Source organism: Cutaneotrichosporon cavernicola (genome assembly GCF_030864355.1).
Source record: "Cutaneotrichosporon cavernicola HIS019 DNA, chromosome: 2".
Taxonomy (NCBI): domain Eukaryota; kingdom Fungi; phylum Basidiomycota; class Tremellomycetes; order Trichosporonales; family Trichosporonaceae; genus Cutaneotrichosporon; species Cutaneotrichosporon cavernicola.
The window spans coordinates 2,841,038-2,866,690 of NC_083394.1; the positions used below are offsets into that span (position 1 = coordinate 2,841,038).

Sequence of the window (25,653 nt, forward strand, 5' to 3'; positions counted from 1 at the left end):
CCAACCCACAACGTCGCGCCACATACATCGCGTCTATCGTCCTGCGTTGATGCAGCTAAAGATCCTCATACCAGACGACACATCCACTGGCACCCGCTAGTACCACCCGGCATACGCCTTGACCATCGCCTTGAGCCGCTCTTCCTGGTATACCTTCCAAGCGGCTTCCACTTCCGCGCGGACAACCGTAAATCGCTTCGGGTCGATGCTCTTCACTTCGCACGCCAGACCGGCACTTACAGGCCGGTGGTCGCTCACGTTCACCTCGTAGCGGCGGTAGCTGATAGACGAGATACGCGGAGACTTGGTGAACAGCACTCGGTCGCACCAGGCTGGAATGCGCCGCTTCTCGCTCGAGTCGTACTCGCTGGTATGTGGATCATACTTATACGTTGGGGCAAATGTGATCGGAGCCTCAGAGAACGTGCGAAGGCGGAATGCATGGTTACCGCGCATCTCGTGGCGCAGCTGGTCGTGCTCCAGCAGGTAGTTGAGGTCGCCCGTGCGGATGCTGGTCTCGACGACCTCACGTCGCAGGTCGATGCGATAGTTCAGGTCCCCATTGAGCACCACCATCTCGTGGTCGAGGATCGCCTCACCGTTGCCGCCGCGCACATACCACTGCGGCGTACTCTTCGGGAACGTCTCCTTGTTCTCCATGATCGCCGCAATGTCGGCATTGCGAGCAGACTTATGTCGTTGTCCTGCGGCCAGGTGGACGTTGATGAAGCACATTGACGTGTCGTCCAGGACCACACGTGCAACAATCGCACCCTTGTTCCCGTAGATACCTCCGATGCCGCGCTTGACGGTCGTGATCATGTTGTCCTTGAAGTTGTCCAACTCTGTGTCCTTGGTGAACACGCACGTGAAGAGGCCGACGAGCTGCTCAGACTGAACCTTGGTATACGCCGTACCGGGATTGGCTTGCCTAACCGCAGAGGTGAGCTTGTCTCCCCACGCGCGGTATGCACCAGACACGCGCTCGTTCGTGGCCCCGCCGCCGTCTTTGCCCTTACTCCCGAACAGAAGCGTCTCTGATTGTTAGCTGGGTCGCCCATACGGGATAGCTAACTCACTCGCTGTAAGCTTCTTGTCCGTGAGCGGGACGACCTCTTGGAACCCAAAGACGATGATATCCGGCGAGTCGACAGACCCAAGCACCTGGGAGAGAAAGTTTGTGTTCTCTATGCCTCCTGAATTTAGGTCAGTCGGCTTGGCGCTGTCAATGTTCCACGACACGACGAGGACCTTGATCTGGCGGAAGTCGCAGTAGTCGGGCTGCCGCTCAACCATACGCTTATCAAACCAGTTGACGGCGCGCAGGCCGTCCCACGAGTACAGCGCGTCGCGTGTCACCGACCAGAGGGGAAGCCGGTTTTGCGTAGGAATGGCGCGGGGGTCCACAACCAGCGCGCGGATGGGCTCGTCCTTCCCAACTGTCCACATGTTGCTCGTCGTCCATGGCAGCTCGTCGATGTTCCACACATGGACCTGGCCCCTCCGGTTGCCCGCCCATAAGTGGTCCCCGACGCCCTCGAGAGCAAGAATATCCGTGGTCGACACCTTGAGGACCTGCACACATTGCAGCTCGATGCCCTCAAGATTCCAGAGAGACACGAACCCGCCCTCGTGCCCCATGTACACGAGGTCCGATTTAAGAGGCACGACCGTGGCTGAAGTCGCGGACCCAGTCCATTCAGGCGTGAGATTAGTGCGGGGCGGTGGCGCATTCCCTGCAGCGAAAGGCTCGTAGACGCGAATGGTAGGGCCGCGCACACCGGCAGTCGTGGTTGCAGAGCGCACCGCCGGTGCCGTCGCCGTCCATAGCTTGCCCTTGATCATCTTCGCAAATGTGACACGGTCAGAAACGCGCATGGTGCGGAAGAGTCGGAAATTGCCGGCCTCGGCCTTGCCACCGGCGTCTGGAACCTCCCAAACGTTCAGCTTGCCCGTGTCGTCAAGTGTCAGGACGTAGTACTCGTGTCGCATGATGTGAGTCACGGCCGAGGTGTGGACACCGGGTTTGGTGGTCGTGACCCGCCCAAAGTCAATGTCGATCTCCCACAAATGGCCGTCCTTGTTGCCGCACCAGAGGTACCGACCTTCGCATGCCGGATCCCGCGAGGGACGGAAACCCAGTGCAGTGACACGTGGGTCCTTCATGCGGAGTTCTAATCCGGTGTCCTCCTTCTGATCCATGTCTAGGAAGGGGTCGTCAGATTTGGTGACGTCGTAGACGACAACGTGATGGTGGCCCACCGCGACGTACTGCCCGAACACGGCGAACGAGGTGATACTGTGTGAAGGCCTGACACGTGTGCCCTTCTTGCCGTAGATGGGTGGGGTCTGGTTGGCGTACGTCGAGTCGGGGTGTTCTTCTAAGAGGCGCTGTGCATTGGACGACAGGGTCAGAGCAGGGCCTTCGTCGTCGTCGTCGCTGTCGGCACCAGACGTCGTGCGACCGGGCGACAGAGAACTCCCGTTGGTGCGCCGGACATCAAGCCTGGATGACGACGCGACCGTGTTGGAGCGACTCAGGCCCGTTGCCGCCGACTGTCCAGCTGTACGGAAGGGTGGTGGTGGAGGCGGCACGTAGCCTGGCTCAGCCGAAATGGACGAACCCCGTTGGCGTTGTGAGAGTGGCACGGAAGGATAAGACGTCGGCACTGAGCTCACAGTGGTTTGGCGGGCCGGCAGCCGTGGCGGCGGCGTTGCAAACCCAATTGGGATCCCCGGCGCGCTGATCGAATCGCCCCGCGGACGCTGTGGCAGCGCGGGGCGCAGATCGGCGCTCGCATGAGTCACCGTCGGCGCGGAAGGCTTGTTGCCAGGTAACGGAGGCTTGACGATGTTAGACTCAGACGAAGACGTCGACAGCATTGTGGCCGATCGCGTCGGGGCTGGCTTGTTGCTAGGCAGCGGCGGTGGGTCGTCCATCACGCCAACAGGGAGCGTCGCCTTCCTCACTGGGAGTGGAGGCTTTGCTGGCCTCGACGGGCCAGCAGCTGAAGCGACGAGTGGCGTCGGTTCTTCGACCTGGACTGTGGGCTGTGGCAGCGGACTGACCGGTCGCGGAGGCGCCGGCCGACGAGTTGTTGTGAGTGCAATGGGCATCGGCTGTGGGCTAGTTCCTCTTGACGTCGATGATGGCGTTGAGGAAAGACTTGCCGGCTCTTGAGAGTAACTTTGAGGACCCGATAACAACGGGATCGAAGGAGGAAGGCGAGAGGTAGGTGTTGAGACTAAAAGTGGAGCTGGACTTGCAGATCGCGGGATGGGCGGAGGAGGAGGCCGGCCAGAGGGTGAAGCGGATCTGGGCCGGGCGACAGATGGTGCCGGCGCAAGACTTGTCTCCGGGACAGGCGAAGCCGTACGCGAGGCCGACTGCGAGGTGGACCGTGGCTGTGGAGGGGGAGGGGCTGGGCCTTTGGAGAGCAGCTGGGACGCCTGCGTGGACTGCGGCAGTTGTTGACTGGGCTGTCCAAACGCTCTGGGCGTGGGTTTGGTTGGCACAGGCGGCGGTCCCATTGTAGCTGGAGCGGTCGCGACCGGCGTGCCCTCAACCCCAACAACTCCGTTACCTGTTGCATGGGCGTCGCGAGCTGGTGGTTCAAAGTAGGCCGCCGGTTGTGAGCGAACCACTGGGTTGCTGGCTGTTTGCCCAAACCGCTCCCGCAGCGCGGACACGCTGATGGGAGCATCGCCTTCCGCGTCCGCTACACGCCGCGTGTCCTCCTCGAGCGTCGCACCTCTAACGTTGACTTTGGGCAGGACCTTTGGAAGCACCCGTTGTGGTGGATCGAGCGACGGCGGCGCGGTCGCTTCCCCTACCTCTGGCGGCTTGGTTGGGGACACTGGACGCGGCGCTCGCAATGGAGAAGGAGCTGGTGGGTGCGAAGAAGCGGGAAAAATATGTTGAGAAGGAAGGAAAGTGGAAAGAGAGGTGATGGAAGGAGTGGGGGATGGGGTGCGAGTTCTGTTGGGCGAATCGACCTTGGGCTGGAGTTGCGGTTTGGGCGCGAGGCTCGGTGGTAGTGGACGGAAAGACGACGGCGGCGGACGCTTCGCGGCGTCCGGCAGGCTCTGCTTGTCAGCTGCTCCTACACATATCAGCCAGCTACTCACTGTCGTGGAGGACGACGCCGATATAGCCGGTATGCTTGGCGCAGGGCTCTGTGCAGGCGACGCAGTCGCCGGAGTGTCGCTGGTCGGACTCCAAGCTCGCACGGATGCGAGAGTGCCGTGGAGGCCTGGTGAATGGTGGCCATGTGCGAGGCTCTCGAACTTGGAACGCAGTGAGGCTATCGAGTGGTGATGTTCGTGCTCATCTTCCTTGTCATTGTGGTGTATGACGCCCATGTTGGCGATCAGTCAGCCACCGCTGACGGCGTGAGTAAGCGAGGTGTAAATGGGAGTTGGGTTGGGCCTGTGTTGAGAGGGGAAGTGATGAAGAGGAAGATGAATAGAGCCGTGTGTTGGTGAACAGAAGGGACAATGGTGACTTCGAACCGAGTTAGCATCATCGGTTACCCCACACACAGTACCATTGTTACAAACAGCACCGCCCCCCGTCTTCCTTCGGAGTACCTCTACATCAACCATTCAATAATATTACCATGTACATCGATATCTCCATCTTAATATAACCTGCATCGTTTTGCATGAATGAGTATCTAAATGTGGAACGTTGTAAGTTGCGCAATTGCGCAGTGATTATGCTCCCAACTCGCAAAGACGCGTAAGAAACAGCAGGCAAAGGTAAGAGTCACCTTTCCCAATATGACGCACCGATTCCGAGCAAAGCCTATCTCGCACTCCCACTTTAAAAGTGAGTGGTCGCCCACTCAACATCAGCCGAGCAGACCAACATATACCCAGACAGTGACGACCAGCGGCCCAACAACGTCGACAACTCCCTTGAACGCCCATAGGCCATCACGACAGCTAAGACAACAGCTATGTCGCATGGCCAACACAACATCCCAAAGCATCGCGCCCTCCCCGAAAAGGAGTCGCGGCTCTTCAAGGAGGTCCTCGTGAGTTGTGCCTTCCTTCCGGTCGCTCATACCAGCAATTCTACGAGGCCAAGCAGTACAAGAAGGGCATCAAGGCTGCGGACCAGATCCTGAAGAAGTTTCCTAACCATGGCGGTGAGCTTGCGCGCTTGTAGGAGATCATAGGAGAGCTGATAGCAGAAACCATTGCGATCAAGGCGTTGACGATCCACTCGTCCCTGCCGTCCCCACCTACGCCGTCGTCAGTGCCCAAGGCCGAGGAAGCCGAGGCAATGGCTCGTGTGGCAATCAAGAAGGACATGACGAGTCACATCACCTGGCACGTGCTCGGTATCCTGGCGAAAACGCGCAAGGACTGGGCTGAGGCGACCAAGGCGTTTGCGATGGCGCGCAGGCAGGACCCCGACAACATCCCTGTTCTGCGTGATGCGTTTGCCCTTGCGACCCACACGCGCAACTACGAGTCTGCAGCCGAGTCTCGTCACCACTTCCTGTGCCTCAGACCGCAGATCCGCTCGTCGTGGCTCGGCCTCATGGTTGCACACGACCTGGCCGGCGACTTTGAGGAGGGCATCAAAGTGTTCGAGAGCTATGAGGGCATCCTTGAGAAGGACGGTGCGACCGCGCCGGAGCGTGCCCAGGTGCTACTCTTCGTCATCAAAATGTACATCAAGGCCAGGCGGCAGCAAGGCGCACTCGACCGCCTCGAGCGCGGGGTCAAGGACGGCGTTCTCTCTCGCCGCGGCGAGGTCACCCTCATCCAAGGTAAGTCTGGAGAGAGAGAGAAGAGTGGCTGACGTGTAGCCCAGCTGCTTGGTGAGCTTGGCCGCACCGATGAGGCCGAGGACGCGTACCGCCAGCTGCTCGAGCAGAACCCGGACAACCTCGAATATTACCGCCTGTTCTTGAAGAGCCGCGGCCTCGACATGTCCGGGGAGCTGGACGACGAAGCCACGAGCAAGGTGCTCAAGGCGCTCGCCCAGTTTGCGGAGCAGTTCCCCCGTTCTACCGCCCCGAAGCGCCTGCCCCTGGACGTTGCCAAGGGAGAGGAGTTCCGCGCACTTGCGCGGGAATACCTTGTCCGCGGGCTCGAGCGCGGCGTTCCCTCGCTCTTCGTCGACGTTAAGGGTCTCTACACCGATGCGGCCAAGATGGCGACTGTTGGCGAGCTCACGGAGGAGATTGTGCGGGAGCTGCAGGCTGAGCACTCGTTGCATAGCGATGGTGAGTTCGCGGCGGCGCCGAGAGATAGTGCCGAGCGGCGACGGCGACCCGTGCAGTGGAGGAGCTTTGAACTGTGCGAGCATCGGGGTTCAGGCTGGTGTGTCATGGAGCGGGGCCCGCACGGGCGCATTCTGTGCGAGACGGCATGCTATGCTAACCCCAGACACTGTCCCTCCCCCCACTGCACTCCTCTGGGCGTACTACTTCCTCGCATTACATCTTGTGCACCCGCTGAGGCCGCAGGCGGAGCACGCGCGTGCGCTCGAGTTGCTCGAGGTTGCGTTGAAGCACACGCCGACGCTGCCCGAGATCTACATGGCCAAGGCGATGGTGTTGAAGCGCGCGGGTGACCCGCTCGGCGCGGCTTACGCGATGGAGGAGGCGCGCCTGCTGGACGGACAAGACCGGTTCCTAAACGGCAAGGCGGCCAAGTACTGGCTGCGCGCTGGCAACGTCGTCAAGGCCGAGGAGCTCCTCGCCCTCTTCACGAAGCAGGATACGACGGCGGTGCAAGACCTGACTGACATGCAGTGCCTGTGGTTCCTGCAGGAGGAGGGATCCGCCCACACGCGCAACGGCGCGCTGGGTTTCGCACTCAAGCGGTACCAGGCTCTCGTGGCCGTGTTCCAAGAGTACGAAGACGACCAGTACGACTTCCACAGCTACTGCATGCGTCGGATGACGTTCTCATACTACCTCTCTCTTCTCGAGTACGAGGACCAGCTGCGGGTTCACCCTGCCTTCCTGCGCACGGCGCTGGCCGCGATCGACATCTACGTTCGCATCGCGGACGACCCGTCGCTTACGGTTGAGAAGCTCACGCCCGAAGAGGAGGCGGAGCGGAAAAAGGCCGCCAAGAAGGCTGCCAAGGCTGGGGCTAAGGCGCGTAAGGCGGCGCTCAACTCTGGCGAGAAGAAGGAGGAGGGGCCTGTTCCCGATGCGGACCCGCGCGGCGACGCGCTCCTCAAGACTGAATCGCCGCTTGCCGACGCCCTCAAGCTTTGGAAGCCGCTCAGCGTCCATCACGCCCGTAACCCCGCCACCTGGGTCACGGGGTACGCGCTGCACGCGCGGTCTGGCGAGTTCGTCAAGGCACTGCGTGACCTGCGCTGCGCCGCTGCGCTGGACCCGAACGCAGCTGGCCTCCTGCCGGCGCTGGTCGACTTCCGCCATCGTCTCAGGGACGCCAAGCTCGCCCCCGAGGTACAGGGCGCCATTGACGCGACTTTGCCTTCGCTTATTGAGGGCGAGGTTGGTGACCTCGCGGCCAAGCGCGCACAGCAAGGGCCACAGGGCGTGCTTGATGCCGCAAAGGCGCTCCTCCGCGCTGGCGACAAGGACGGCGCGCGCGACACGCTCCTTCGCCTTGCCGAGGCGCCGGACATTGCGCTTATGCGCGAGGCGCTCACTGTCCTCCCATCGGAGAAGGCCGCGCTGGCGGCCGCGTACCACAAGGCCGCGCCGCTCGCGTTCGTCTTCGCCTCGCCAGAGGAAGAGAAGGTGCATGAGGAGGAACTCAAGCAGCTCTATGCGCTCCCGGTGATTGAGGGCAAGACGGATGTCTAGAGCAGATATACAGTGGTACAGGGCGACAGCCCACATGTCAATGCATCGAGGATCGCTACAATGTTGTCGGGACTGGGCTGAGATAGGGGGTTATGCGGAGTCGACCCACTCGATGCCGTGTCCGGCGAGCGCGATGGTCGAGGGCAGGCGGCCGGGCGACGGCGACAAGATGGTGTACTTTTTGCGCTGCGTGTCGATTGCGGTACTGTTGTCAGCTTGTACAAGAGGAACAAGATGATACTTACATAACGACAAAGCCCAGGACCTCGCGCCACCCAATCTCCTCGCGGAACGGCACCTCGTCCTCCTCGAGATCGACAGCACCTGCCACAGCATCGGGCACGTCCTCCCCCTCTTCCTCCTTGACCTCGACCTTGATCTCGGCCTTATCGACCCGATCTTCGGGTGTGATGGCTACGATAGCAAGCACGGTGTTGAGGAGGCGGACAACGTGTGCTGGACCCCCCGGATCGACGCGGGTAAGCCGGGTAGGGCTGAGGATATGGCTAGATCCGAGCGGAAGAGCGGACGAGGGTGCGGCACTACCCTCGCCAACTCGGAGGACGTGCAGTGCATCCCAGCCAATTTGGAACGAATGCGGGCTCAACTGCAGTCCGAGTGGGGTTGTGCGGCCAAGCAATCCGCTCAGCTCGGGTGGGAGGGGTGGTTCGCCATAAAAGTAGTTCCGGACCTGGGCGGCATGTACCAGTTCGCGGTGTGCGTCGTCTACATCCACAACGCCTCCGGATTTGGGGAGTTGCACGACTTTCACACTCTGAGGAAGAAGGCGCTGTAACTCGATAGTGAGTTTTTCGAGGCCGATCACGAGGACTAGGTCGACGTCGAATGCCTCAACCGCGGCTCGGAGGAGGGGATACCTGCTCCGATCTTCTTTGGTTTGGCCTGTGGCGGGGTTGGCGAAAGCCGACGGGGCGTCGATAAACAACCCCGAATGAGAGACGTTGGGGTCCTCAGTGCAGCGGGCGCGCCAGGCTTCAGCCATGGAGGTGACGAGCTTGTGCCAGATTGGTGTGCCCCGGCTGCTAGGTTCGAGGGCGCCATACCACCACCCCAGAGTGGGTACGTCGGCGCTCTGTGTGTTGGAGGGAAGGGAGGCGGGGGGTCCGCCGAAGGGGTGCGCGAGGTGGTGGGAGGGGAGGGGGTGGTTGGGTGTCGAGAGGGAGAGTGTGCCGGGAATGAGGTTTGCGGGCTGATGTGAGCGGGAAAGGATGAGAGGAGTGGAGGGGTGTTGACTCACGCTGTTTGGGTCGAGGCCCGCGACAGAAACGTTCCATCCCAATCCGGTTCCCAATGCCATGTTGACCAGACACTTGGCGACCGTCGTCTTGCCCGAACTCGGGGGCCCGAGGACCATTACCCTCGGTCCGTGGGCGTTGCCCCGGCGGGCGAGGATACGCAGTCGTTCAAGAGCGAGATGAAGGCTGTGCAAGTGTGGTTGGATGGTCGAGGTGGATGTGTACTGCGACGCGGGGAGAGATGTGACTGGTTTGAGCGACAGGTAACTGCAGTCCAGCTCATCGGCGCAGTGCCCTCTGCTCACTCACCCTCAATCCTCGCCGCGGTCGGCGCGTAGATCGCCCCCTTGGTATATCGGTACAAAGGATACCACGTTGTAGGGGGAAACTCCTCGCCGTTGATGTACACTGGATCGGGAGAATGCACCTGGTGTCAGTGGTCAGTATCAGTTATTTCTGAGATGGAGCACAGAAATGCTTCGACTATGACTACAATCTCGAGGTCTGGGTAGGCTGTCGGCCGCACAGCGGCACTTACTCTGACAGCGATGTTCTCGTCCGCCTCAAGCTCGAACCGCCATTCACTTCCAGGCTCGAGGTCGATGTGTGCTTCTTCCATCGTGGATGATGAGTATGTTGTTGTTAGCTCGACTGGTTGTAGACAATTGGACGTCTTGAATACTGATCTGAGTGATAGGGAAGGACACGTCACGTGGGGCTCCAGGTGGTGTGACGTCGTCTCTCGATGTCAAGTTCCTCCAAGTTGCCACCGAACACCGCCACCAACTTTGTTAGAGCTAACCATTTCTCAATCCTTTCTACCCTCTGGTCTGTTCCAGATACAATAGCGACAAAGCATAGCAACAGTGAGCTATCGACAATGAGCTAGTTGACGACAGTGGCCTCTCTCAGCTCGCGCCGGCTCAGTGCGTTCCCTCCTCCCTCTTTTCCTCGACCTTCCCTTGGGACCATCTGCTCGGGTTGGATCATTGCTTAGAGCAGGCCATTCCCTTCAATCTCAGCGCGAACACTTACCCCAGTGAAAGAGCTCACGGACATCAAGAACAACGGCACTCCAGCTGGGATCGGCCTCCTGACAGCCGAGACGATGCAGGAGTGGTTGTTCACTATCCGGGTGTTAGGCGACGAGACAGTGTACAAGGTGAGTAACGGGCCCGGTGGACAGGGTGCAGCGCACCCTCTGAGCTAAACAGTACTGCCGTACAGAACAATCAGCTGACACCAGGGCGAGGTCTTCGTACTGCGCATGTACGCGGCCCTTTGACGTGGCTGATCGAGCAGCTGCTTTGATGATCGATACCCCATAGATTATCCCCAAGTGAGCCTCAAAGTATTGCGAGCTCACATAAGGTCACGTTCGTCACAAACAACGAGTATAAGCCGCCGGTACACCCGCACATCTACTCCAACGGGCACGTGTGCGCGTCCATCCTCGGTACGTCAGCTTGAGGGGATCTTGAACTGACACCAGGCCCCGAGTGGTCACCTGTGCTCAACGCCGTGTCCATCTGCCTCACGATGCAGAGCATGCTCGCGAGCTGCAAGAAGAAGGAGCTGTGAGCCCCAGTAGGTTGAAGTCAGCTGACATCAGGCCCAAGGGCAACGATAGATACGTGGCGACCGCGCCGAGCAATCCCAAGCACACGCGGTGGGAGTACCACGACGACGTGAATTTCAATCACTCTTGTCAACTGACAGCAGAATGTGTAGACGTGTTAAGATTAGATGCGAGCCGGGGTCAACAGTAACCACCGTTGTTTTGTAAGGGTCATAATGTCATTACAAGTACAGTCTAAATGTTGCGAGCGAGCGAGCCAAGGCGAGCGAGCGAGTCCTCGGAAATTTCGGCTGCTATCAGCTGCACAGATCAGAAGTCAGTGTAGCCGACTCACCCTCCTCGATTGCATCCGACTGCGCGACGGTCTTTAGCACGGCCTTCTTGCTCGATTCCTGCAGTTCGCCGGCGATGATGAGCTCATCAAGGATCGCATACGCCTTCTGGAAGTTGAAGATGAGGTCGAGCTCGCAAACCTGAGATTAGAGATCCGAGCGAAGAGGACGCCGGCGAGCAGCGTCGAATGGCACGAGCACGAGTGGGCCTCCTTATGATGGAGGAAGCCGCTCCTCCGCTCGCCACTCACATTCCCGAAATACCGGTCGAGCACCTCGACATAGCGGTGGATAATCTCGAGCGTAATGAGCTCGTTGTCCCCCGGCGTAATCGACGTGATGAAGAACAGCGACGCGTAGCGCCGGTAGATGATCTTGGTGTCTGGTGTCAGCTGCATCACATAAACCGCCAGCTCGGAAAGGCCACTTTCCCCTCTTCCCATCCCCTCCCCCCTGTATTGCCACCTACGACTGCCTCCCTTCGGCTCCACCTCGTTGCCCTTCTCCGGCCCACCTCAGCCCATCCCTACACGGCATCTCGCGACACGGCCCGTCAACCCGCCTCGGTCCGCTCAGCGTCACTCACCCTTGTACTCGAGCACATTACACATGCGCGTCCGGCGTGCCAGGACGAGCTGCGTCACGTCCTTGACAATCTTGGCCTTTTGCTTGGACGGCAACGTCTGGAACCATTTGGCAAGGCGGACTTTGCCTGGGGTCAGCGCGGTGCGGCGTGGGAGGGACAGAGCGGAGGGACGATGGGTCGGCAGGGCGGAGAAGCGAATGGGGAGAGCGGCGTCCGGCGCGCGAAGCAAGTGTAAAGCTACACAAGTAAGAGGATCAAGCGGAGTCGACCCAGAATGCTTGGACTCGAACAGCCCGCCCCCTCCAACGCCCACGCCCACGCCCGCCCTCATCCTCGGCCATCCTCTCGCGTATCGTGAAGAGAATGCGAGAACCCAGGTACTCACCTTGCCGAGATACGAGCATAACATAGTTGAGCATGGCGGCGGCGGGGGCGGCGGCGGTGGGGGATGTGTCAACAGCCTTCTCAACACATCGTGATCGCGTCCAAGGGCTCTTGCGGCAATGTGGTGTCGCGTGGCGCATCACGTGATTCAGTGCCCCGCCTCCACATCGCCTCCCCTTCCGTGTCACCATATCCCTCTTACAACGACATCTGTTGTCCCCAAGTACACAATACTCCAGCAGTTGCAAGAGGCCAGAAGAGATGGAGACGCAAGGCCCAGCGGCGCAGCTACGTGAGCTGATGGGACGGGAGAGCGCCAAGACGCGGTTGCGGCGGCTTGCTGTGAGTTCCCACTTGGCCACCATCGCTGGCCGAGGTTATTGCCTTGCGATGACGCCGTCTTCTTCCTCACGACCGCCCCTCTTCGGACCCCTGCCCACCCTCTCCTACCAGCTAACCTCAGTCCCACGCGCCGGTCGCGTTCAACCCCGTATGCCCGCACACGACCGAGACGGCGTGCAGCGAATCCAATGGAGACGCCTGCTCCCATGTCCACTTCCAGCCCATCATGCGGCCGTATACCGACCCGAGTCTCGGCCACTGCTCGTATCTCAACATGTGCTATGGCGAACCGCTGTTCGCAGGTAACCCGAGCCTTGGCGAGTCGGGTGGTGGGACCAAGTTTGGGACCAAGGAGTGTCGGTGAGTTGGGCGGCGAGGAGGCTTGACGTGGGAGTGGCAGCTGTGGAGTCACCAATCTAGCTGCCAAAGTCTCTCTGGGTGCGAGCTTGGATCTCATCCGTCGTACCACTTACACCAGATACCTCCATTTCCAAGTCACTCCGGCGGCGGCATACCACACCGAATCGCCACCACTCACAACGCCAATTCCCCTCCCCGCCCCTGCTCGCGCCCTCCGCGCCCCTCCTCGGCCGGGGACAGCGCAATGGGTTAACTGCGACATACGCAATTTCGATTTTAGCGTCCTGGGACAGTGAGCGCCACGACTTGCAAGCTGATAACAGGTTCCAAGTAATCGTGGCCGATCCACCGTGGGACATCCACATGTCTGTGCGTTCACTTTAGAAAGAGGGTTGCTAAAACCAGCTTCCATACGGTACGATGACGGACGACGAAATGCGTTCTCTGCCCCTCGCCTCTCTCCAACCTGACTGGGGCATTCTCGCGCTCTGGGTCACTGGGCGCGCAATGGAACTCGCTCGAGAGCTGCTCAACGTGTGGGGATATGTGCGGGTCGACGAGCTCGTGTGGCTCAAGACCAACCAGTTACAGCGGCTTATTCGGACCGGACGCACAGGGCATTGGCTGAACCATACCTGCGAGCATTTACTGGTTGCTTTGAAGCGGCCCGTTGGGTGGCCGAGGGAGCGCGGCGTTCCCTGGGAGAAGGCGGACCTGCGCGCTCTCAGACGGGGTGTGGATACTGACGTGGTCGTCGCTGAGGTCCGGTGAGTCATGACCTGGGTTTCTTTCAGCTTTGAATCATGCTGACCACAGCGAAACTTCGCGCAAACCGGACGAGGTGTATGGCGTTATCGAGCGCCTGGCGCCACACGGTAGAAAGCTCGAGCTCTTCGGGCGCAAACACAATATCCGCCCTGGGTGGCTGACCCTCGGTAACCAGTGTACGTCAGCTTGCTTCGCCAGAGTCTTAAGCTAACGACAGTGCGCGACTCGCAGATCACCGAGCCCGACCTCCATGCGCGCCTGTGTGCGCGCTACCCGGACCAGACGTTCACTCTTGTACAGTAATGTTGTATGTATGGTTGTGGTATCAGTATGCAGGGTATGGTACAGATGGGTAGGTCGGGTAGAGAAGAGTGAATGGGAGACGGCGTCGCCAGCCGATGTTTTCCGCTTGACAACGACTACTCCGCGCCAATATCGACGCGCGCGACGGCACGCTCGACACCCTCGACGGCGTTCCCCTCAGCGACTCGCAGCTTGCGCTCAAACTTGGGGATCACCCGCTGGCCCTCAGGCACCTCGCCGGCCTTTACGTTACGGCGCTGCTGTCAACTATGGGAAAGCAAATAAGCTCACCATGGCAGCTTGTGTGCTCCCGCTCTCCAGGCCCTGCAAGAGCGCGCACGCCTTACACAGGTCGTTGCTGGCGATGTACCCGCAGCGAGTGCATGTTTCTGCCGTCAGCACACCCAAAGGCGGGACCCACGCATCGCCTTCATCCCCCGCTGGGTCTTCTGGTCGAGCACGAACGTCTCGCCAGAGCGGATGATGTCGAGGATCGCGGAGGGGCGGATAGCCTCCAGATCCTTGAGGAAGATGCGCGCATAGCCGCGGTACGCTGGTGTCAGCGGCAATTCAACTAGTTGAATGGCGCAGCAGTCGGACCTACCTTCCGGCGCATAAATACACTCTGTCGAGAAATACGTGAGCTTCTTAAAGTACGCGTACATAACAATCTCCTTTTCGTACGCATACTTGAACGGCTTGGATCGCTTGATCGTGTCCTCGCTCTGTGTCGTAAGGGCCGTACAGCGCTGCAACCGAGCGACGTCGCCACGCATAACTGGTGTCAGCCCATATGGCCCTTCCAGACTTACTGTTCATGAGTACTGTCTCAGCCATGTCGTCGGCATTATGACCTGTGAGAATGTGATCGACGCCGAGGGTAGCGCTCCCCCGATCGAGGGCCTGGCGACGAAACACACCGCAAAAAGTACAGTTGTTTTTCTTGCCGACTTGCTCCACCACACGGTCCATAGTCCACCCATACAGCTCCGAGTAGCTGAGAATTTTGAGCGGTAATCCGTACTCCTTCTGGTTCTGTTTAACAGTTTCGAGCGAGTCGTCGCGGTATCCTTTGATCCCCTCGTCAATGCTCAAGAGGTACAGGTCGAGCCCGTAGTCGTACTGTGCATTGAGGGTGGTCATGACGTGCGCGAGTACAGTAGAGTCTGGCGTTAGCTAAACTATAAACTATAAGGGAGGACTAACCTTTGCCACCACTCGCCCCGATGGCGACCTTGTCGCCGCGCTCAAATATCGAGCCCCCATCCTCACCCCCATGGGTAATCGTCTGGTGTACCTCGGCCTCGAAGACGTCGAAGAAGCATTGCTTGCACACTGGCTGTCCCGTTTTGGGCCGCTTGACGAGGGCACGGGCAGTGTCGCATAGCGCGCAGAGGGAGGGCATAGTGGTGTAGTGTGGCAGTGAGTGGGGATATTTTGAATGCGAGTTGCCACCCAACGCCCATTGAATTGCAGCTGGACGGAGAAGCGGACTCGAACGGTGTCCGTCTCGACCATGGATCCACGTGGTTGGTTGAGGATAGGCACACTGGGTCCTATGGTGAAATTTGCCACGCGATGACATGCCTTTCTTTGGACTGGTACTGGACATATTAGGCATGCATTAGGTGACATTACGGAATGTAATTTGATTAGTACAGATGTGGAGGCAACTCGGCCCCGCCCCAAGGTGGAGGAAGGTGGAGGGAGGCGGAGGGAGGGTGGGCAGCTCCTGCAGGGGTGGGAGCGGGAGTATTGCTCATACAAGCGTCATGGGTTTAGTAGCTGTCGCCACAGTCTGATCCACTACCACTCACTCTACTCACTCACTGACTCAACCTATACATTATACAACTCTCTCTCTTCTCTTCTCCTCTCCTCTCCTCTCTATTACCCAATCTACAACATAGACTTTCCAGACGTAGACCCCCTCATACCCGTCTTCGCAGCCATGACCGCGTCTCAGCCCACGGACGACGGCCGCGGCAACGACACCGGCAACGGCAACGGGACTCCGCCAACCGAGACAACCGCTCCACCGCTCGCCGACTCGACTCCGTTTCCGATCGCATGCTTGTGTCTCAATGTCGTTGTCGAAACGCGCGCACTCGACGACCTGGCGAAGCGGGCAGCCAAGGGGCCCACCGCCTTCACCCAAGGCAAACGCGAGCGGGTATACCTCCCTCCCGGCGCCGAGTCAATCGTGAGTCGAACCCTCCATCTCAGGCGACCACGTTATCTGCGTCCAGTTCCCCGAACACATCCGCTGACGGCAGAAACATGCCCAGATGGCGACGTTTAAGCGCACCACGCCCTTTGATCGCCGCACGAGAGAGGCGACGGAGGAGGCCGCAGAGGTCAAGGCCGACGCTCCCGCGCCAGAGGCTTGGCGCAAGTGCTGGGTCTGCGGGGTGCGCTTGTATCTCGCACACGACCGGGTACCGTCGGACGTCGCTCCGAGCAATGTGTGGGTTGACGTTGATTTGACTGATGGTGTATTGGTAGGTCTAGGTCTCACGCCATGAGAACCAGCGCGAGCATCCACTGACCTCAGTATGGCGAAGCGCTTGAGAAGAAGCAGGCCGAGACGCCACTTCCCTTCTCTGGCCTCGTGCTCGACATCCCGAGCTCCAGCACGTTTGGGCGCCAACCCACCGCGGTCGACCCCGTAGGCGGAATCAAAGACCAGACGCCTGTCCTCCCGCCCGTGCCCGACCCGTTCTTCCTTCCGCCACCGTTCATCCCTCGTCATCCTGTCCTGCGGGAAATGTGCAAGCTCGCCGTGGAGCGGCTACACGAGAAGCATAGCGAGATCGACCGCGATATCCGCCAGTATATCGCGACACGGACTGGTGACATGCGTGCCGTCCAGGCCCAGGTGCGCGCCGAGGTTGAGGCCCTGTGGGACCGGTACAGCGACGGCCCCGGGGCGGGCGACGAGACTACGCGCCGGCGTGGAAGCGGAAGCGCGGGAGCACGGGAGCGGTCAGCGTCCCCGGCTATCCTGCGACAGAGCTTTGACGGCGGCGACCGGCGACCGTCGACGACGACCACGCGTCGGTCAACGAGCCGACCACGCGAGCGTACGCGCGAGCGCATCCCCACAACCGAACTGGATCGGCCGTCTGGTGTCGTGCCCTCACCACCGGTGCTCTTTACGGGCCAGCACAACGCGCACACAGCGCAAGCGGCCGCGTCGCTCCTGAGCGCATCGTTGAGCGCTAACGCGTTTCATGCGCCGACCCACAGGATGCGCAAGGAGCCCGATGTCGCCAACATCGACGAAATTGTCAAGGCGGCCAGTGCAGAGCCAGGACTCAGCAAGGAGGTAGCGATGAGCTTCGCTTTCAGCGCGATGGACGAGCACGCCGCTGCTATGGGCCGCGGGCGGCGAGAGCGCAGTAGGACACTCGAACGCGCCCTCGAGACCGCTGAGGTGGAGCAGGAAGACGCGGAGAAGGGCGTCGACAGCTGGATCAGCCTGGAGCGGGCAGACGCAGCGCGCCGCGCCAAGCGGGATACGGCGGGCATGGCTGTGCCCACGACGGTCAAGGAGGCCGAGGCCGAGGTGCTCGAGCGGGAGCATGAGGACGATGAGGAGAAGAAGGAGACGGCCAACGGCGCGACGAAGGAGCGCAAGGCGCGTGTGCAGTTTGCCGAGCCGCCGAAGGAGGAGCTGCGGCACGACCAGAACAGCGGGCGGGGAAGGGATGACGACGACGACAATGGGGGTGAGTCTAGGTGCAAGCATGTTCTGGCGCGTCTTCATGCTGACCCCAGCCGTCTTCGAGTTTGACACGGACGCGCCGGCCGAGCCCGTGGTGTTGCCGCCAAAGGACGCGAACGAGCGTCGCATGCGCAACGTTGTTGAGGAGAACCTCTCGCGCACCTTGGCGGCTGACGCTCCGTCGCACCGCGCTGCGTGGCGTCGTCTTCAGTCGCGGGAGGGCATGTCGTCTGTCCTGAGGCGGCACCAGGCCACTGACGACGAGGACGACGAGGAAGGCCCGCCCGTCGAGAGTCTCGCGCGTAGCATGCCCGTCACGATCGTCATGCCGAAACGCGACGGTCCAGTACAGTTCAAGACGTCTTTAACCGACCGGGGAGGCGTGGTGGTCCCGAACCTGCTGCATGCGATGCGGCGAGGATCCGCTCAGACGTCTTCTGGAGAGGCGACGCCCCCGGTGGGTCTGCGCGCTCCGCGTAACTCTATTGCGATTGTGGGCAGCATGCGGGGTGGCCGCCGGGGAAGCCGGAGTGGGGAACGCGATCGCGAGGCTGTCAAGACGTATGGCGCCGACCCGGGAGCGGTGTTTGAGGCGCTGGCCGAGGTTGCAGTGGACAGCGATGACGAGGACAGCGACCAGTTTGTGCCGCCGCATGTGCTCGCGGCGCGGCGTGATGAGCGGCCCGGGCCAGGGTGGCGGAGCCTGGCGACGTCGTAGTTGAACAATAATCATGTTTTGCATGCAGGTGTTGATGGTGGTGGTGAGGACGGCGAGAATGTCTATACACCGGCTGCGTCTGACTAGGACTTGGCCATGGGACGCTGAACGGTAAGATCTGAACAGCGCTGCTGCCTTGCAGCATTTACTCTCAATCCCGTAACAGGCAAAATGCAAGAACCATGCATAGAATCTACTTCCTCCTCTTCTTCCCACTCTTCACCTTACCGCCTGGCTGGGGGTCGGCCATGATCTCCTCGGACGGCGGGACGTAAGGTTCGTCCCAGTCCTCCCACGCCTTGGGCCGGGGCTTTGGAGTAGATCCCACGGTGTGCTTCTGGGCCATGCGGAGGGCGCGCGTACGCCGACGCATCCACGACGTGTGCACAACCTTGCGCCCAGCAAACTTCTGGACGCGGTAGGCAATTCCGTCGATCACGACGCGACGGCCGAGACCCAGTCCGAAATTGGGGGGCGTCGTGTCGTCCTCCGTCTTCTCCACGGCAGCGGCCTGGGACTTGGCCTTGGGGCTAGACTTGGCCTTGGGGCTAGACTTCGGCTTCGGTGCGGCCTGCACCTCGGCAGCCACAGCCGCAAGCACCTCGTCCTCTCTCACGAGATCCGTCCGGCGCTCAAAACTCCCCTCCTCGCCAAGCCACGTCCACCTCCTCAACAAGGCTGGGACGGGACTCTCTCCTTCTAGAGCTGGCCCACGAACCGCCCATCCCCGATCACCGCATGCGTGGAGGAGGAAGTTCCATCGCGTCGTATGCTTGCCGATATGCAAAAACCTCGGCGGTGGGGGATTCGCCGCTGTAGCCCGGCCAGCTTGGAATGCGGCGTCGGGATGGGGATGGAGATCATTCCTCATGATTGGGAAGGGTTTTGGTTCTGGATCTCTTTCTGCGGCCGAGCGGAGGGCGCCAAGTTCGGCTTTGGCTGCGTCAAAGGCAAGCGATGCGAGGGGTGCGTCGTCGTGCGCCAGCGCATGTTTCGCGACATGTCGCCACGTCTCGGGACCCGGTGTGCGGTTGGGGAATCGGATGAGGAGTTTCTTCAGGTCATCGATGCGAGTGCGGCGGCGGAGGTGGGTCAGGATGGCGAGGTGGAGTGTCTGGCGCGAGAGGGTGATGCGCGCGGTGTGGGGTTGCTTAAAGGCGTCCAGAAGACCCTTGACTTGTTTGGAATTAGCGTACGCCAAGGCGAGGTGGAGTGCGTCGAGGCGATGCGTGGGGTCGGCGTTCATGTCGTGTAAGAAGCCCAGCATCTCGCCGAGAGGATATCCCTTGCCTGCGAGGAGGAGCGCGTGCTGGTGTCGCAGGAGGTCTCGAATCCCCCCACCATAGTGGGTAAGAGGAGGATATTTCTGCCACAGAAACTTGTTGGGTCGTCGATGGCCCGTCCTCTCAAGTTTCCAGCTGGCGTGGTTCCACCTCTTGCCGTGGTCTATGGGGAAGATCCGTACGCCCTCACCCCTTGCCAGGAGTCGGAGTCGTTTACGCGTGTGCTCGTCGTTTGTATGGTATGCCCATGTATCCAGAGCTGCTGCTGCGGCAGGGTTGAGCTTGGCGGGGTTGATCTCGAGGTGCGCGAGGGCGGCGGCGGCGGACGCACGAGAGGCAGAGGGGAGGAGGGTGTGGATTACCGAGGGGAGGGGTGGGGCGAGGCGCGGCGCGGTGGTTGGGGTGGTTCTGGGGATGTTGGCGGTGGTGCAACCGTTAGGATGGGGAGGGTGATCGCGCTCAAGGCGCGCCGACACTGATTGTATCCGCGCGTCAATGTCCGATGAGACCGTACCGCGATATCCGCGTGCGCCGTCGTATGGCGGCACAGACTCCACGTCAATTTCCAGGCTGGTGGGGCTCGACTTGGAGCCGATCCGAGACTGTACGCGCTTGATATCAGGTCCCGACTCGAGGCGGGGAAAGATCTCGGCGACTCGCCGGCTCGGCTCGCCATCCACGATTGGGGGTGCGCGCGCGCCGCCGCGCGGCATCTTCTGCCGGGGTGGTTGTGGTTGTGGTTGGGGTTGTGGTTGTGATGCGGATGGTGGTGAGGTCAATGGTGGTGGTCGTGGGGATCGTGATGGTGTCTGAGACGTTGGCGAGGCAGAGACTGAAGCGTCAACAGCGTCGAGGCGCTTTGGCATGTTCCCGCTCGCCCTCGCCTCGGGCCTCTCGGACCTCTCAAGCGCAGGCCTGGCCCAATCGACCCGGTCCCGGTCCACAGCCAACACGGCGGCAATCGATCGGCGTGGTGGCGGCCTGCCCGGACCATGACCCGCGAGGCTGGGTGCCGCGCGCGGGCGCAGGAAGCGGGAGAGCATGTCAGATGCTCATGAGTGATGTGGTCTTTGACTTTTGGCCGATTAGGAGTCGCGCCGATGCGTGGAGAGGGAACCATCTCCGTCCATGTCCACGTGGCGGAGATACGGGTTTGCCGACATCTCCCGGCGTGGCGCAGTGAGTAACAAGCAACAACAACAACAACAACAGGTATCGATACATGCAGGTATATGTACATGCGCAGACCAGCTGCGCTCATTTCTTGCTATTTTCCTCGTGCTCCTCCCCTCGCGCTCGCTTGCTGCGCCCACGACCGCGCTACTTCTGCAGATTGGCCCACTCCTGCTTGATAACGCGGGCAAAGTCGGATGCGGCGTGCCCGTCATCGCAGCCCTTCCACACCCCTCCGTCGACAATACACTCCCGTGGAGAATGTTTGAGCGTGCTGGCAATCCGGATCGTGCAGCTCTTCGTAACCCCCTCTTTAATCGTATACTTGACGCTGTCGACGAGACGTTTCCGGCCCTCCTCCGCCAGTGGATCCAGAGCATCGGCGTCGGCCCACTCATCAATCTCCTCCTCGGCCAGAACATTGGGAATCTTGATCTCAGTTCCAGTAAGCCACGCCTCACGTTCAGCCAACCGGCCGGCCCGCTCAGCCTCCTTGCCCTCAATACACGCCCCAATCCCGGAACGCCACCAGTCGATACCCGCCGTGTCGGCGCATTTGCGGGTTAAGGCGGTCGTTCCGATCACGCCGGGGAAGTTTGCGTAATTCATGCACGAGAGGGTTGCGTAGAACTTGTCGAGGGGAGCGTGAGCGCGTACGCAGAGTTGGTGGGCGTTGCCGGCGCATTCCAGGTCGCCGTGCATGCACTCTACACCGTAGGGTGCGGCCTCATCGATACTGGAGTTAGGGAGAGGGGGGAAGGGTGGGAGAGAGGGGGGAAGGTGGGGGAGAGGGGGGAAGGTGGGAGAGAGAGGGGGGAAGAAGCCACTTACTGGCCCAAATAGTCGATAGCGAGGTCGATCTTTGACAGGATGTGGTCCTGTTTGAGGACCTCTTCGAAGACGGTCTCACAGATACGCTGTAGTCAGCGGTAGTTCTTGAGCATCGTTATCTGCGGTAGATTCGTGGTTCAGGCCATGATTGCGACGCGTCTGGCAGCGCGACTCACGGCATCAGGGCACCGGCTCATGACGAAGAGTGAGACGTTGACGCGCGGCGCGTCGAGTGGCATGTATGGTTCTTGCTGCGCGACTGCTGACGCGACAGACGCGACAGACGCAGCCAGCGCCAAGACGAGTTTGAACATGGTTGGGTTGGGTGTTGGTGAGAGAGTGGATGCAAAGAAGCGCCTGAGTGGCGTTGTCAGCTGATACTCAGCTGATTCAGGCACAAGGAACGTTAAATGCGGCACTTTGATTAAGACATTCCCAATCTTGAATCAATCAACTGACCATCTCAACATCGCCTCTTGTCTCTTTGCCGCCTCGATTCCGCGCGATCGAGGCACATGTTAGCCCACATGCCAAGCCCGCATCACCGTCACAGACCACTGACGACTCGAGAGGTACAGACTCCCAGACCCAACTGCTTAGACTTGTGTGGGACGTATGACTCCCCGCGATGAACACATGACTCTACAGCCCACCTTGTCCACTCTCATCCTCTCTCATCTCTCATCCCTAGCTTAACCTCTCCTCCAACTACTCTCATCCCCACTTGACCTCTCTCACAACACCGTTGGTTCATCTCCTCCACCCAAGCATAATGGACTTCCTCTCCACCACCCCCGACCCCCCGAGCAAGACATACCAGTGTCTGGCAGTCATCACCCTGGGCGCCAATGCAACTTCTCGCCGCGGCTCGTTCAATGACCACGAGGACGGGGGTCCGCTGACCCGCATCCTCAGCGGCGGGAGACGTAAGAGCCTGGCCGAAGACCGACGCATGAGCCAGAGCGAGGACAACTCACTCACGCGTATCCTCAGCCGGAGAAAGAGCCAGGCCGACGAGGACAGGCGTAAGAGCGTACATGTCGAAGGGGAGGGGCCTTTTTATTGGCGTTGCAGGGTTGGTGTGACTACGGTGAGTGGTGGATGGGGAGGCAGGTGGGAGGAGGCAGGTGGGAGGAGGCAGGTGGGAGGAGGCAGGTGGGAGGAGGCAGGTGGGAGGAGGCAGGTGGGAGGAGGCAGGTGGGAGGTGGGGGGAACCATCATACTAACGCACCGCTAACAGCAGGACAACCTCATCGTCCTTCCTCTAGCCAATCCCCCAAACCCAGTCCTCAAATCCCGCCCTCCGCCGCTAAGCACATTAGTCCCCACCCGTCCAGGCGCGGACGAAGACCGGCCCCACCCGCCTCACCCTCAAAGCCTGGGCCGGCGTCTCTCGGCGGCCTTCATACCTCCCAAGATGGAGAATGGCGAGGCTGAAGTAGCACACAGCGCGAGGATTGCGGGTCTGGGACGCCGTCTCTCGGCCGCCTTCAAACCGATTGAACCCGAGACTCCTGTACAGACACAGCCTATGCCGGAGATCAGCGACGACGCCGTCACCTCTGACACCGCCGAGATACCCACCGAATCTGGTTTCCCGGGTACTATCGAGGGGGCGCCTCTTAGCGCAATCGTGATCCCACTGAATAGGATCAAGCAGGGTGTCAAGATCAGCGAACGGGATGGATTGTATATCTCCGTTGGGGTGAACAGCGCCGTTTCGGGGAAGAGTGGGGTTGTGCGGTTCGAGTTTGAGCGCGAGTTGGGTGGTAAAACGTGAGTACACCACAAACTGGGCTGATGATAGTGAAGCCGAGCCGCTGCTACGCAGTCTCCAGGCTGGTATTTCGGGACCTGTTTCTCAAAGTATCCAGCTTGGCGAGGGCAATAAGGATAACAAGGCGCTCGGAGCCTTCTTCGAGTAACTAATTATATGCAACCAAATGCTCGTGCTCGTGATCGTGATCGTGATTGTGGATACATACATAATAATGTCCATGTCCATTCGGACGGCATCGGCCTATCCCTAATGTTCTAGTAACCCCCCGGGCCCGTTTGATCCGCCTCTCGCGGCCGCGTTCTGCTCGGGCCTCTGTCTACGCCGTGTTCCCGCCGACGTGCACGCCTGATGAGTGCGAGATATCCCCTCGTGATGCGGTGTGGCTGGGGCTCGTCCTCGTCCTCGCTTGCGTCTGCGTGCTCATCAAGATCGGGGTTAAAGTCCTTCCGACACAGGGGACAGGACGTCGACACGCGCAGCAGCCATGGGTCCACGCACGCCTGGTGGAAGCGGTGCTGCCCCTGGCAAGGGAGAACGCGGAGGTCGTCGCCATCCTCGAACTCGAGGAGGCAGATGGGGCATTGGTCATCTCGCAGCGCCTCGCCCTCGAGCGTCGACGCGCGCCGACTCCCATCTGGCGAGTCCTCCAGCAGCGGAGGTGTGTCGTACGTCGCTATGCTCCCCTTTGTGCTGCTTCCGCGTAACGTCGAGGCTTGCGGGAACGCTGAGCTCGGTGAACGCATCTCCTGCAGCTCAAAGCGGTTGAGCGATGGCTCCAACTCCTTCGCGCGGTGTGGCTCTGGCGGCACCGGCACCGGGGTGTTCTTGTTGAACTTGATGATGGGGAATGTGTCCACGATCGCCTGAGCCAGGCCAACACGGCGAGGCGGCCCTACGTCCTCCTCCTCCATCGCCCCACCGGGGATGTACCGTCGCTGCGTTTGGGGCCGTAGTGACCGCCGCACGACCGAGAAGCACGTCATCAGGACCATGGCCGCGATGAACCCCGTGATGACGTACACTGCGATCATGGCATTGTTCGTCCTCTTTTGATTGCCCCCTTGAACACCGCCTTCATCGGGAGTCGGGTGCTCCTGTTGTGTGGGTTTCGCCGTGCCGTTCATTGCGGTCAACTCGGCCACAATAAAGCTCTTGTGCTTGAGCTGTTTACCGTTGAGTGTCGCGTTGATGTCCGACGCTGACTCGTTGAGCAGCGTCGCGTTGAAGTTGAAAAAGTCAGCCGTCGTGTAGCTGAACTGGCCTTCGAGCATTACTGCCCCGCGCATGTCCGTGGTTGCAAAGATGTCGAGCACGTGGTGGAAGTTCTCCGTGTCGATGTAAGCCGGGTTGAGGAGGCACATCGACGTGTTGGTCGCGTAGAGGAGGGCCGAGACGGCACCACTATCGCGCGCAAGGGTGAAGATGTCAGCCACTGGTGGTTAGCGCGGGTCCTTGGTTGCAACTCGGCCGGGTCTCAGATATGTCTTGGCGTGGGGCATCGCGATCCCACGCTGGCGCTAACTCCTAGCCGCTCTCCCATACTCACAGTCTATGAATGTGTTGTTCTGCGACTCGGTGACCTCGCATGAGATAAGGGCGATCCAAGGTGTTGTCGTCGTCACGTTCTCCCTATACATTTCCTCCGTGAAGTGCACAAGAGCCCCGCGTGTCGAGTTCATGACCTCCTCTCGGTCTTCTGATTGCAGCTGGTACGATCTAGAGTTAGTGCCATTTGTGCTGGGCCAAGGTTGACGAAGGCACGGAGAGGTCTGTGGGTGGGAAACGCGGGCGTACACAGCTATCTGCCCAAAGCACCCTCCGCCATTGGTTCGGCGACAACAACAATGCGTCCGAGGCAGCTCCTCGCCGCCAAACCCGTGCAGCATGCCCCAGCACATATTGGATGCCGTTGGTGGAGGCGCTGCCGGTAGCGAACAGTGAACCATTGTGCCTGCCGCGCCCTGCAACCAACCCTAAGCGAGGTCAAGCCACTCACATTGTCGTGCGGTACTTGGCTAGCGGGTCGTTGTAGCTCAACTCCAACTGGCTCCCGACGCTGACTTGGAGTCCGTCAGTGTCGTTGATGGGCACGGCCGGGATCCACGCTGCCGCCGGGTTCACGAGCACGAGGCCGAGCACGGCCGTTAGGTGGCGTAGATTGTACCACATTGCTTGGAGGGAGGCCGGGAGGAGAAAGGTTACGGCGGGGTGAGATGAGGTAGGAGAGACGTTGACAGAGATGGAAAGAGTTACGCCTTATCGCTCTCCCCGTGCCACTGCCGATAAGAGAAGCGTCGAGGCGATCAGGTGAACGGGAGTGAGAGATCCGAAAAGAGAAGCGCGGGTAGCGATTAAGGGAGATTACCCTTGGCGGTGCATCGCTCGGTCGCTGCGCCAGCAGTGCAGACGGTACACAGGAAGTG

At 60.4% G+C, this 25,653-nt stretch overlaps 12 protein-coding genes across 12 annotated transcripts; 5 read left to right on the plus strand and 7 right to left on the minus strand.

Moving 5' to 3' along the window:
- Positions 1-96: 96 nt before the first annotated feature.
- CcaverHIS019_0210900 (uncharacterized protein) lies at positions 97-4,362 on the minus strand (the record flags this gene model as incomplete). Its single annotated transcript, XM_060598174.1, has 3 exons — positions 97-1,037; positions 1,080-4,086; positions 4,129-4,362. The coding sequence occupies 3 exons, from the start codon at positions 4,360-4,362 to the stop codon at positions 97-99; spliced, it is 4,182 nt and encodes a 1,393-aa protein (XP_060454994.1).
- A 599-nt stretch (positions 4,363-4,961) lies between these two features.
- CcaverHIS019_0210910 (uncharacterized protein) lies at positions 4,962-7,808 on the plus strand (the record flags this gene model as incomplete). Its single annotated transcript, XM_060598175.1, has 5 exons — positions 4,962-5,039; positions 5,075-5,153; positions 5,199-5,783; positions 5,823-6,242; positions 6,406-7,808. The coding sequence occupies 5 exons, from the start codon at positions 4,962-4,964 to the stop codon at positions 7,806-7,808; spliced, it is 2,565 nt and encodes an 854-aa protein (XP_060454995.1).
- A 90-nt stretch (positions 7,809-7,898) lies between these two features.
- Positions 7,899-9,683, minus strand: CLP1 (uncharacterized protein; the record flags this gene model as incomplete). Its single annotated transcript, XM_060598176.1, has 5 exons — positions 7,899-8,013; positions 8,054-9,018; positions 9,067-9,311; positions 9,374-9,491; positions 9,603-9,683. 5 exons carry the CDS (start codon positions 9,681-9,683, stop codon positions 7,899-7,901), a joined length of 1,524 nt encoding a protein of 507 aa, XP_060454996.1.
- Positions 9,684-9,809: 126 nt separating this feature from the next.
- Positions 9,810-10,795, plus strand: CcaverHIS019_0210930 (uncharacterized protein; the record flags this gene model as incomplete). The annotated part of the gene is made up of 9 exons (XM_060598177.1): positions 9,810-9,930; positions 9,964-9,990; positions 10,105-10,226; positions 10,311-10,333; positions 10,367-10,403; positions 10,436-10,520; positions 10,557-10,641; positions 10,677-10,752; positions 10,787-10,795. The coding sequence occupies 9 exons, from the start codon at positions 9,810-9,812 to the stop codon at positions 10,793-10,795; spliced, it is 585 nt and encodes a 194-aa protein (XP_060454997.1).
- Positions 10,796-10,877: 82 nt separating this feature from the next.
- CcaverHIS019_0210940 (uncharacterized protein) lies at positions 10,878-11,980 on the minus strand (the record flags this gene model as incomplete). The annotated part of the gene is made up of 5 exons (XM_060598179.1): positions 10,878-10,933; positions 10,978-11,116; positions 11,227-11,357; positions 11,562-11,687; positions 11,947-11,980. 5 exons carry the CDS (start codon positions 11,978-11,980, stop codon positions 10,878-10,880), a joined length of 486 nt encoding a protein of 161 aa, XP_060454998.1.
- A 226-nt stretch (positions 11,981-12,206) lies between these two features.
- On the plus strand, positions 12,207-13,718 carry IME4 (uncharacterized protein; the record flags this gene model as incomplete). Its single annotated transcript, XM_060598180.1, has 7 exons — positions 12,207-12,287; positions 12,409-12,647; positions 12,766-12,939; positions 12,971-13,016; positions 13,053-13,414; positions 13,464-13,591; positions 13,633-13,718. 7 exons carry the CDS (start codon positions 12,207-12,209, stop codon positions 13,716-13,718), a joined length of 1,116 nt encoding a protein of 371 aa, XP_060454999.1.
- Positions 13,719-13,834: 116 nt separating this feature from the next.
- CTU1 (uncharacterized protein) lies at positions 13,835-15,123 on the minus strand (the record flags this gene model as incomplete). Its single annotated transcript, XM_060598181.1, has 6 exons — positions 13,835-13,960; positions 14,010-14,107; positions 14,140-14,271; positions 14,323-14,496; positions 14,531-14,884; positions 14,925-15,123. 6 exons carry the CDS (start codon positions 15,121-15,123, stop codon positions 13,835-13,837), a joined length of 1,083 nt encoding a protein of 360 aa, XP_060455000.1.
- A 546-nt stretch (positions 15,124-15,669) lies between these two features.
- On the plus strand, positions 15,670-18,163 carry CcaverHIS019_0210970 (uncharacterized protein; the record flags this gene model as incomplete). Its single annotated transcript, XM_060598182.1, has 4 exons — positions 15,670-15,921; positions 15,995-16,219; positions 16,273-17,449; positions 17,499-18,163. The coding sequence occupies 4 exons, from the start codon at positions 15,670-15,672 to the stop codon at positions 18,161-18,163; spliced, it is 2,319 nt and encodes a 772-aa protein (XP_060455001.1).
- Positions 18,164-18,356: 193 nt separating this feature from the next.
- CcaverHIS019_0210980 (uncharacterized protein) lies at positions 18,357-20,489 on the minus strand (the record flags this gene model as incomplete). The annotated part of the gene is made up of 2 exons (XM_060598183.1): positions 18,357-20,162; positions 20,280-20,489. 2 exons carry the CDS (start codon positions 20,487-20,489, stop codon positions 18,357-18,359), a joined length of 2,016 nt encoding a protein of 671 aa, XP_060455002.1.
- Positions 20,490-20,766: 277 nt separating this feature from the next.
- CcaverHIS019_0210990 (uncharacterized protein) lies at positions 20,767-21,764 on the minus strand (the record flags this gene model as incomplete). Its single annotated transcript, XM_060598184.1, has 3 exons — positions 20,767-21,355; positions 21,451-21,536; positions 21,627-21,764. 3 exons carry the CDS (start codon positions 21,762-21,764, stop codon positions 20,767-20,769), a joined length of 813 nt encoding a protein of 270 aa, XP_060455003.1.
- A 458-nt stretch (positions 21,765-22,222) lies between these two features.
- CcaverHIS019_0211000 (uncharacterized protein) lies at positions 22,223-23,375 on the plus strand (the record flags this gene model as incomplete). The annotated part of the gene is made up of 3 exons (XM_060598185.1): positions 22,223-22,540; positions 22,694-23,226; positions 23,258-23,375. 3 exons carry the CDS (start codon positions 22,223-22,225, stop codon positions 23,373-23,375), a joined length of 969 nt encoding a protein of 322 aa, XP_060455004.1.
- Positions 23,376-23,484: 109 nt separating this feature from the next.
- On the minus strand, positions 23,485-25,399 carry CcaverHIS019_0211010 (uncharacterized protein; the record flags this gene model as incomplete). The annotated part of the gene is made up of 3 exons (XM_060598186.1): positions 23,485-24,662; positions 24,777-24,946; positions 25,227-25,399. The coding sequence occupies 3 exons, from the start codon at positions 25,397-25,399 to the stop codon at positions 23,485-23,487; spliced, it is 1,521 nt and encodes a 506-aa protein (XP_060455005.1).
- Between the last annotated feature and the right edge of the window lie 254 nt (positions 25,400-25,653).